The following is an 11,576-nucleotide window of genomic DNA, read 5'->3' on the forward strand; positions in this document are numbered from 1 at the left end:
AGGGACATCTTCATGGTCAAAGGGAAATAACCTTCTCAGTTGGTGGCAGTGAGAATGGTTATTTCCCTTTGACCAACGGGGGTGTTTTTCCTACCTCGGAGGAATTTCTTGTTGTTGTTGTTTTTGTGTTTGTTGTTTTCATTGTTGTTCAGTGTTGTTGTTGTTAAATGGCATTTGGTCTTAAATATGATAATACTTGTTCTTGTAAATAGGTGATTTGTATGCTACCGACTGCCCGTCGTCCCAGCTAGACATTAGTATAAACTCCACAAAGATTCTCTTCAGCTCTCCGGATTTTCCGGCAGACTATCCACGGTAAGTATACTCACTGTATTGTATTCCAGTGTTTTCATTGTGAATTATGAGCGGCTATATGTTGCATCGGTTTAACTTAAGAATTTAAAACAGCAACAGAAGGCAGCAACAACAGTAGGAGCAGGTGCTGCACAAGCAGCAGTAGCAGCAGCAGCAGCAGCAGCAGCAACAATTTAACCACCACCATCACCACCATCACAAACATACCACCACCAGCACCACCCGCACTGACAGACATCTACACCACGACCACCAACGCAAACAACAACAACAACAACAACAACAACAACAACAACAACCGCCAATGCAAAGCCTTTGAGAATGTTTCATTCACTAAAACAAGAAAGAAAGAATGCCAGAGCGGATACAGCTTTGAAGAGAGCAAAAAGAAAAGATTGTTCGTCCGATTCATTAAAAAAAAAGACTCAGAAAAAGAGGATCCAGATTAATAAAAGAACAAAAATAAAGGCATACCGAAATTTGTGAAAAACGGAGAACAGCTTCTAAAGCCAACCGGTGTTGCATCTTGAACGTTCGTGTGTACAATGATGTGTCCGGCGACTTCTAGTTACTGACTAATAGTAATACAGGGAAGTATGTATAATTATATCATATATAATTACATCGAGACGATGGGCATGTACCGCAGCATAGCCACTGGACACAGTTATTTATTTATTGGCTTATTTGCTTGTTTATTGTTTGTTTATCTGCTTGTTCGTTTATTTATTTATCCATCATGTATTTGTTTGTCAATGTATTTATGTGTGTATTATTAATTTATTTTATAAACACTTACTCATGCATTTATCTCTTTATCTATCTATCTACATTTGTTGGAGGTGGATTTTTTCCTTGTATATATACTCTCTAACTCAATCCTTAAAATCAGCTTTCAGTGGAGATCGAGAATAAGAGTATAAGTAAAACAGTTCTAACTCGGTTGTTTTTGTCCAGTCTAGTGTTTGTAGTTCATCGTGCCGATCGATTTGTGATTTGTGTCCATTTATTGTTCTGTAAACTGTAAGTAACGGGATGCACCTGTGGAGCGTGTCCATCTTACAACAGTTGGAAGCGGTTATCGGTCTTTCCAGTTAAAAGCAAGCCCCCTTATCTCTATGAGGTAAGCCGACACCTTGGGTTGGCCGGGAGCCTGCATGTGTTGTTCTATAATATGGCGGCCTGTCTGTCTCTGACGGTATTCCTCGGCTAGCGGCATGGAGTAGGGGTTTTCAAGTAGGTGTCATATCTTTTGATACGGGTAGATGATAGACACTGCCAGCTGGGCTCGAATGTGCTAGTCTCTCTCTCTCTCTCCCCCCCCCCCCCCCCCTAGTCCTTCTTCTTGTCTTTAGTTTAACCAATGAAACACGAAACCTGCTTAGAGTGTCGTGGTTACGGGTGATTACTAAGATGTTGATTGGTTGTTTGAAATGATTTCAGTGTCACCCTAGCTAAAGTTGGATTATGTGTGTACGACATGCTAGGGGTGTGAAAGAAACTTTGATAATTTCGGAAGAGTGTGGACTGTATTTTGTAGTGTGCTCCACTAACTCAGGAGATATAGTCAACTTTGTATGACTGTTGTGGCTTGTGGCCACCCGGCTTCGGCCAGGTAGACAGAGAGGAGGAGGGAAGATAGACACAGGCATAAAGAATACCATGCCAGTTATATCTTCTGCTGTTGTCACTTTGTTGTTGACGCCGGGATTGGAGAGAGAAAGACGTGTCTATCTTTGTATCCGTGAGTGATAGTCCAGCGAGTCCGGCCGCCTAACACATTCCCATCACAACATCAACTTTTATCATCGATTGAAGTTTCCATCTTTTTGGAACCTGGAGTCACACATGGCTGATCAGTAATCTTGATCTTGATCTTGATCTTGATCGATTACGCTGCTGAATACCAGAAGACTGGCGTAAATGCAGCGGGGGAGAGTGCGGCAGCCTAATGGTGGTGTACGGCTGCTAGCTTGGCTTTAAAGATGCCAATGCTTTTGGAGGTTACAGTATTGTCCTCAAGTAGATTCCAGTCTTGTGCCGTCTTCACAAAAAAGGAGTTCCTAAACTGATCAGTGCGGCCTTGGGGCACTGAATAGGGTCTAGAGTTGTTTCTTGAATACTGTGAGACGATGTTGGATGTGTGATGGTCAGGGTGTCTCACTGGCCTGATTTTACGGCCTTGCTTCTGCTCAGTTAAGAACTGGTGTGGTGGTAGTGCCGGTACCAGCCCCTCAACCACCCTATAGAAGAACGTCAGACGGAGTTGTTGACGTCGCTGGTGCAGAGGTTGGAGTCCAGTTTTCTCTAGGAGTCTGGTGACGCTGCCGGGGGTCGACGACCTGAAGTCGCCTGTGATGAACCTTGATGCTTTGCGTTGTACGCGTTCGATGCAGTCAATGTCTTTCTTCAGGTAGGGGTCCCAGACAACCGCCCCATACTCCAGGAGGGGACGCACAAGGGAGAGGTAGGCCTGCTGACGGCAACGAGGCGGGCAGCGTTGGAGGTTGCGGCGAAGGAAGCCAAGGGTGCAGTTAGCTTTTTTAGTGATAGAAGAAATGTGGGGGCTCCATTTCATGTCGTCTGAGAGGAGAATGCCAAGGTAGGGTGTGGATCTAACGTTTTGGAGGATGCTGTTGTCCAGTTGGTAGTAAAAGTCAGAGGATTTGTTTATACTGAGGATATAGCATTTAGAGGCGTTGAAGCGCATGCCCCAGGTAACCGCCCATTCTTCGAGGTGTCTGAGGCGCAGCCGGTAATTTCCGCGCATATGTAAATTCCGCGCTTGTAAAATACATGTATGCTCCGCGCAATATCGGGTTGTAACTTCCGCGCACGAATTACTGGTTCGGCTCATACAACTTGCGCGCGTACTCACAGTCCCTACGGTTAGCACTTTTCACTGACTGCAGCAACGATACAACACGGGGGAAATCGACAGGAAGGAATACGTCAAGTCCATGGCCTGGAAAAATTTGCCGGCCATGCTGTGACTTCCCCCCTCTTGTACCTTTGCTGCAGTCTCTGTGACTGTGATACCAGACACCCGAAATTTCTGTAATTTCTGTTATATAATAAGTGAACAAAATATTCTTATACGCATGGTTTAAGTCTTCATTCGTTTTTATCGACTTGTCTGTGTAATAAAGACGTGTTCAATATATAGATATACAAGTGTCAGTTTTCATGGATATACAAGTGTCAGTTGTTAATGTCTCAATGTCTCACATTTGACCGAGCAAAGACACGCGCGCTAGTTTCACATCACATTTTGCTAAAACACGCGCGCATCTTACATATACACCACGCGCGGGAGTTTCACATGCGCGGAAGCTTCAAAATTGGGAAAGTGCGCGGAGTGTTCATGCACCCGTCTGAGGTCTTGTTGCAGGGATTGGTGGTCCGTGAAGGAGTTTATTTCCCTATAGAGCAGGCAGTCATCGGCGAACAAGCTGACGTGGGACGATACGGAGGCTGGCAGGTCGTTAATATGGACAAGGAAGAGTAGTGGGCCGAGCACCGTCCCCTGTGGGACGCCAGAGTCTACTGTAGTTGATTCGGATGAAGTACCCTCGAGTACAACTTTCATGGAGCGCTTAGTGAGGAACGACGTGAGCCAGTTGAGTAGGGGGCCGTTTATGCCATAACAGGAGAGTTTATGGAGAAGGTGGGGGTGGGGAACAGTGTCGAACGCTTTAGAAAAATCAAGCACAGCGACATCTACTTGTTTTCTTTGGTCGAAGGAGGTCAGGAGGTCGTGGGTTATGGTGAGAAGTTGGGTTTCGCACGAGAATCCAGAACGGAAACCATGGTTTAGATGCGTGAGGATGTTATGCGAGTCGAGATGTGTGAAGATGTGGCGGCATATAATATGTTCTAGGAGTTTGCAAGGGATGGAAGTGAGGGAGATGGGACGGTAGTTCGCGGGGAGGTGGCGATCACCCTTTTTGAATACACAGGAGATGTTGGCCTGGAGCCAGTCGGAAGGGAGAGAACCGCTATCCAGGGATCTCTGGAAGATTGCACGGAGAGCAGGTGCAATCTGGTCCGCGCAGGTCTTTAGGACCAGGTTGGGTATGCTGTCGGGGCCTGGGGCTTTGGCGGGGTTGAGGTCACGTAGCAGTTTAGCTACTCCAGCTGTGGTCACTTCAATCTGCTCTATGGGGCTGACGGCGGGGGGTGGGGGAGGGGGGGTGAAGTTAGCACTCTTTGTGAATACTGATTTGAACTGGTCGAGGAGAAGTTTAGCTTTCCCTACGCTATCGTTTATGAGTTTGCCCTTGTGTTTTAAGGGGGAAACGCCGGTGTTGTCCTGTCGGCGGGACTTAATGAAGTTCCAAAAAGGTTTTGTGTTGTTGCTGGACAAGCCTGCTTGGATCTTATCGTTTATGTAGCTCCACTCAGCGCGACGCATAGCGCGTTTACAGATTTTTTGGAAGTTTCTATACTCCGTCCAGATCTTGCTATGCTTGGCTCGCTTGAAGAGTCGTTGTTTCCTGCGGAGCATCCGCTTAAGGGATGCACTAAGCCAGGGGAGTGAGGAACGGTTCTTAGCGATGGTGGAAGGGATGTAGCTGTCGACAGAGGCCAAGAGAGATGATTTGAAAAGGTTCCAAAGATCTTCGGCGTTGGTGCCATTGTTGTACTTGTTGACAATGGTAGTCGCTGCGGACTCAAGGTCACCCTTCAGTTGGTCCCACTTGGCGTCCTTGAACTTGTAGAACTTACGCTTGGTAGGGGGGGCGATGTGGGGCTTTACATCAAAGTCAGAGACTACAATGTCGTGATCAGCGAGGCCTGGAATTAGGCTAGTGGTCTTTAGGAGGGAGGGGTTTGATGTGAATACAAGGTCCAAAACGCTGGGGCCCCGTGTGGGTTTTGTCTGGGTTTGGGTCAGGAGCTCAGCACAGGTGACATCTGCGAGGGACTGTTGGACCGCCCTATCGGTAGCACCGGGGGGGACGGTGTTATTGTCCCAGTCTATATCTGGACAATTGAAGTCACCCGAGATTATCACATGTGGTGAACGCCTGCCGTTGTCCGACAAGAGATTCAGGGATTTCTGTAATTCCTTTACGTCATTTACATTTCGGTGTGGCATGTAGAAAGTACCTATGAAGAGGTCTTTGGTGTTGTGTAACTTGAGTTTAACCCACTCAAGTTCGCAGTCTGTGACTAGGTCAACCTGTTCGACGGCTGTAATGTCTTTACGGACAAGCGTGAAGACGCCCCCGCCCAGGGAGGACCGGTCATTCCTAAAGGTAGTGTAGTCGTCTGGGAAGATCTCAGATGACTTGATGCAGTCAGACGAGGGAGATTTACCTGGCTTAACGCCCTTTAGCCAGGACTCTGTTGCACATACAACGTCAGGTTTCACATAGTCCAATAAGGCCTTAAGCTCAGATTGTTTACCTATAATACTTTGACAGTTTACAGTGAGGATCCGCGGGTTTGTCTTTTTGGGGAGATGGGGGGAGGAGGATGACTGGTTCGACGGTTTGGGGGAGCGTCCCGGGGACCTTGATGGCCTAGCGCTACGGTCGGGGCGGGGGTTTGGGCTGCTGGTCTTGGTAGGGGAGAAGGGCGAGTCTGAGATGAAGGAGTCAATGCTGGCATCAGCCAGCGGGCTAAAGGAATTTGTCATTGAAATCTCAAAGCTGTTGAATGTAAAGCTATCACAGTTATACTGTCGCAACGAGGGCATACCCAGCAGGCGCTCTTGTGTCTGTCGAGGGTATCCCATTCTGCACTGTTCAGGTCGACACAGTCATGATGAAACCAGATGTTGCAGTCATCACAACCAATGCCTTTTTGGGACCAGGAGACATTGTGGTCACAAATACCACATGGGTAGACTGACACGGTGGGGCCGGGATTTACTTGGACGTCGCCTGATAATAGCAAGGCGAATGCAAACATGCACGGGTTTGATGGAGTGGGGTGGGGGGTGGAGGTAAAAATACGGCGATACTTGCAGAAAGCAGAGTCAAGGTGGCTGGGGTCATGGTGTTCAGCAGGAGGAGGTGCAAGGCGATGGTAGGCAGCGTAGAGAAGGAAGGCAAGGAGTATACCACGGAGCATGGTGCTCGGAGACGAGGCGGATGGAGGTAGCAAGGTACGGGAAGCAGAAGTTCAAGATGGCGGGGGGTCGGTCGAGGTAGGGTGGTATATTGAGGTTGGCACACGACACACACCTAAAAAGTTACTACACAACTATAATTTCCATGCTAAATGTCCCTAGGTATGTTCTGAAAGAATTTCACAGCGAGACACAAGGTTTGACTATCGATAACTTCCAAAAATACGACGGCTAAACTAGGACTGCAGATGAAACGCGTCCGCTCGCTGCGCATGCGCACTCTCTCCTCGAATCGAATTTGTTTTCAAATCGTTTCTCGAACCTGGTTACATTAACAACACATTTTACTGACATCCAAAAAAGTTGTCGGAAACTAATAATTTTAACACAGTTACAATCATTTAGTGTCAAAGACGCCTGGACTTGACAACATTATTGACAACCACCGAACAATCTGAAAGCTGTTGCAGGCTCCTTTCGTGCAAATTAACGCTAATTGCTGCTAATCGGTACTGAAGTTATTAGTTCTGCATCTGGAACTTCCACGTAGTTTTATCTGTTAGACTCGGATAAGATGGAAAATGAAACACAGTTACAACCATTTTGTGTAGCAGGCGCCTGTGCATGACAGTACATATTTTGACACCCGACAAACTAAACTGTTGCAGGCCGCTGTCGTGCAAATGGCTGCTGACAGCTGGGGATAACGAAGTCATCAACTTCCGCATCCTGACTTTCGATGTGTTCCCCTCCATCTTCTGTTACAGAGACGTCTTCGATATATTTGACGGTAAGAGTTATTAAAAGTACGTGCGTCCTTCCCGCATTGGCTAGGCAAAAAAAAAAAAAAAATAGTCTGTTTACGGTAACCCGACCGACCCTATTTTTTTCGCGCGACCCTAGACTTTTTTTTGGCATTTGGGAAAAATAAAATAAAAAAATAACGTAAAAATATGTTTTTTTGGAAAAAAACAAAAAAAATCCCGACCTACCGACCCTATTTTTTTGGCCTATGTTACCGTAAACAGACCTCTTTTTTTTTTTTTTGCCCTATCATATTGACTGCCACAGGCACAGATCTGCCAGTCCAGAGTGTCACGTGGACCTAAGAGCACCCTTTCACTCGAACACATACTGGCTCATTTAAACATTTATTTATGTTGTTTACTTTGGTTAAAAATATATATATACTTTTTGTGTGTGTTATTTATGTATTTATTTATTTTGGTAAAAAGCAATAGCTTAGCTGCATTCTGTGCAAAGTGGGAGAAAAAAATAATTTCACAGATTGCAACTAGTGTCAATTAAAAAAAACCGATGTTCGGAAATAACTCTGTCGGGTTTGTACAGGATGTGGTGAAAGTGTGAAGATCTTTGCTTTTATAGTGAGACAAAAAATCTACAAAAGCTCACGTGCTCCTTGTCCGCGTGTTTCAGACACATCCCTCGCTCGTGACTCTCGCTAAAAGCAAGAGTATTCCCTTTTTCCGGAATTCTTAGTGTATCAACACAATCATCATGTCCCAAATTGTCACTTGTACTGGGGACAAGAATACCAATTTTCGTTCGTTCCGAAATTCACAAAATTCCCACTCTGCACAGAAAACACTGACCCAGGGTGTTGACTGTTACGTATGTCGGTGCCCAAGTGCATGGAGGCGGATGATCTTATTCTGTGTGAAAGGCTGAACAGATATGTGGTGGTGTGCATGATCGCTTGCACGAGAAGGAACTTACCTTTAAGTTTAATGACATACGGTACCGATACATTCACAGCCTGGTGGTGATCTTATGAGTAGGCCCCTAACTTTCTACTGCTGATATGACGAAGTCACCGAGACCAACCTAATGGTTATCGAAATTCTTAGTCAGTTCCCCGGGGGCCATGCAAGTGACATACTTAATGACGCCATTTATTCGTGCTATGGTGTTTTCTTGAACTTTGTTTCGCTTTTGACGTCACACATTTCCCGTTAGAAGAGAGGGTAATTAAGAAGAGTCATCCTGGTTTGCATTGTCGGAGTTGTTTCTCACCACCCCCACCCCCCATCCCCTCACCATTATCACCAACGTCCCCCCCCCCCCTTCACCGCTTTCCAAAAACATGTGCCCATTTAGACTGAATCAGACCATGACACAGATGATGTAACGCAACATTCTGTGAGGATGACACAGATGATGTAACGCAAAGTTCTGTGACGATGACACAGATGATGTGACGCAAAGTTATGTGACGATGACACAAATGATGTAACGCAACAGTCATTCTGTGACGATGATACAAATGATGTAACGCAACATTCTGTGACGCACGTGCAGGTAAGCTGAAGTACAGTGCAGTGCTGCAGTCATGGTGCGGGGGGCGCCCAGCGGGTCAGCAGTTCCAGACGTCCACACAACACTCACTGGTCACCTTCCAGGCTGTCACAGAGGGAGACACTCGCCAGGGCTTCGAGCTGGAAATCTGGTCAGAACTCAAGCGTGAGTCAACAGCTATTTAAAATCATTGAGTGATGTCACTGGTACTGGTCTGTATGCATGGAACATTTTTTGATTAATGCATTTAGATGTTTTCCGTGTTCTCTTGCAGTATTACTGTGCATTCCACAAGCACTAAGTGCTGCGGTGTTGAACTTGAGTAGCTGCACTGAAAAACAAACTTCTTCTTCCTCTTCCTCTTCAAGTTGGTTCAACTTGAACTCTAGACCTGTGAACAGGTGTTGGACAGGGTTGTTGACTGCGTTGCTGTGTGTAAAATATCGTAGGTGTGAGGTACGGCTGTAGGTCGTTCAAAAGCACCGCTCTCACAATATCCTCCCTCGGCCGAAAGTCTCCAGCCATTAAGACAGCTTCCATCCACTCTTCTGAGTTTGAAGCTATGAGTGAAGATAACTAACTGAGCAGTCGACAACGACGACAACGACGACGACTATGATGATGTTGATGATGATGATAATGACGACGACAACGACGACGACGACGATGTTGATGATGACGACGATGTTGATGATGCTGCTGTTGCTGCTGCTGCTGCTGAGTGATGATGATGATGATGACTTGATGTGACTTGATGATGATCAATTCATTAACTGTGTTTCAGACGAACCAGAGATGGGAAAAGTTGAGCTAGGACCTGTTAACATCGCTCTCATCGCGCTGTCTGCTTCCATAACCTTCGGTTTTGCCATCATCGTTGTTGTCATTGTCACAAAAGAGGTCCATGAGTCTAGAAAGAATAATGATGATTACTGATTAGCCGTGTGTGTGTGTGTGTGTGTGTGTGTGTGTGTGTGTGTGTGCGGTGCGGTGTGTGTGTATGTGTGTGTGTGTGTGTGTGTGTGTGTGTGTGTGTGTGTGTGTGCAGTGTGTGTGTGTGTGTGTGTGTGTGTGTGCAGTGTGTGTATGTGTGTGTGTGTGTGTGTGTGCGGTGTGTGTGTATGTGTGCAGTGTGTGTATGTGTGTGTGTGTGCAGTGTGTGTGTGTGTGTGTGTGTGTGCAGTGTGTGTATGTGTGTGTGTGTCAGTGTGTGTGTGCGGTGTGTGTGCGGTGTGTGTGTCCGCAGTGTGTGTCTGTCTGTCTGTCTGTGTGTGTGTGTGTGTGCGGTGTGTGTGTGTGTGTGTGTGTGTGTGTGTGTGTGTGTGTGTGTGTGTGTCTGTCTGTGAGAAAGTGAGTCTTCACCGTGCTTTGAATCATGATTTTGAGTTCGGCCAATTATTGCCCACGTTTTAACCCAAAGTATTCTGTATATGACATATTATGCGTGTTTGATCGACCATCACGTCACACATTTCCTAAACTTACTCAGCATAAGTTGTACGAATCCACCCAGATCGCGCGGTACTGATGCAATGGCATAGCTTGGCCGAGTTCGCACCATTGTGGTAGCCTTTGCTGATATTGACAAATTAGCGGTTCTGCTTCAGAATAATGACCACAAGGAGCATTAGAACATTCTTCAATTGTGTTGTTTTGTAAGTATTGACACGACTGCGACGGCACGGTATTGGTGTTGAGTCCTTGTAGCTAGCGGTGTTTTTTTCTCTTTTTTTCTAGTCACGGTCTGCTAGACGGGAAAATATATGAAAGCGGATGACTCGGCTGCGGCATTGCTAGTCCAAAGCAGTTCTATTCAAAGATTGTTTTTTTGCAACAAACATTCGTGATTGTGATCGTAACGGTTTGCGTTAGTTTACAGTAAATTTAGTCATTGTAAAATACTCTTTGACTGACATGTATGTGCGTGAGGATCTCATGAAATAAATACGGACGAAACTGAACCAGAGAGATTTTGAGAGAGAGAGAGATTTTGAGAGAGAGAGAGAGAGAGAGAGAGAGAGAGAGAGAGAGAGAGAGAGAGAGAGAGAGAGAGAGAGACTGAGTGGAGTCAGTGCCGGTGTGGCGGGTGTGTGTGTGAGTTTGTGTGCCGTGTGTCACTGACGTGTGTGAGTCAGTGTGTGTGTGTGTAGAGCGATTCCCAAAACAACACTGGACCATACCGATCTTCATGAAACTGTTCACTGATGATGAGAATTCTTCCACATGATATCCCCAGACGGGGTTTTTCTTCTTCGATTTTTGTTTAATGTCATACAGTGATCCATGGCGGCACTGTTGATTTGGTCACAATCTTTGATATTGCACTGACTTTCAGCTCGAAAGCTTACACAATCATTAAAAATTTGATTAGTTTGTTCATCAAATTGACAGTTAAAATCGAATTTTCACTGACTACTTGAACAGATTTAAACTGAGTAATAAAAAGTTGGTTAGTATTCCTCAATTCCTGATTCCCATAATATGTACGGATATATAACAAAATCAAGGAAAAGAAAAGCCAAACAAAGAATTTCAGGTGGCAGCCCAAATTTTCGACCTCTTGCCTTCCTCACTGATGGGCGTGTCAGTGGCAGTTACATATATACATGGACATGTTATGTTACTCTGCACATCTGCGGCCGCCTTTCAGTCCTGTTTTGAGCCTTTTTCGGATTTCCCCAGACATAAGGATGATCGATATAAAACCTTGCAGGTGACATTATGAGCCAGCAACCTAATGTTCCTCCACTCGAGTCATACACTCGTCAATCTCTGCTTCAGTGTCTGGGACTTGGGTAAATTCCAGAAAGAAGTCGCCGAGTTCCCACTGGGAGACTCCCCAATCTATTTTTAGATACCAGCTCAG

General features: G+C 45.8%; 1 protein-coding gene and 1 long non-coding RNA gene across 2 annotated transcripts in view; one reads left to right on the top strand and one right to left on the bottom strand.

Annotated features, from left to right (window-relative positions):
• The window catches only part of LOC138969320 (phosphatidylinositol-3,5-bisphosphate 3-phosphatase MTMR2-like), a 34,607-nt gene extending 33,747 nt beyond the window's left edge, over positions 1-860 (bottom strand). Inside the window, exon 1 of the mRNA XM_070342086.1 lies at positions 790-860. Coding sequence (XP_070198187.1) covers positions 790-840 — 51 coding nt within the window. The 5' untranslated portion in view covers positions 841-860. The remainder of the gene's footprint in view (positions 1-789) is intronic.
• LOC138969321 (uncharacterized) lies at positions 195-9,644 on the top strand. Its single transcript, XR_011456422.1, has 4 exons — positions 195-315; positions 7,063-7,184; positions 8,714-8,875; positions 9,495-9,644. It is a non-coding gene; the product is annotated as an uncharacterized lncRNA (long non-coding RNA).
• Positions 9,645-11,576: the final 1,932 nt, after the last annotated feature.

Source organism: Littorina saxatilis, linkage group LG6, assembly GCF_037325665.1.
Source record: "Littorina saxatilis isolate snail1 linkage group LG6, US_GU_Lsax_2.0, whole genome shotgun sequence".
NCBI lineage: Eukaryota > Metazoa > Mollusca > Gastropoda > Littorinimorpha > Littorinidae > Littorina > Littorina saxatilis.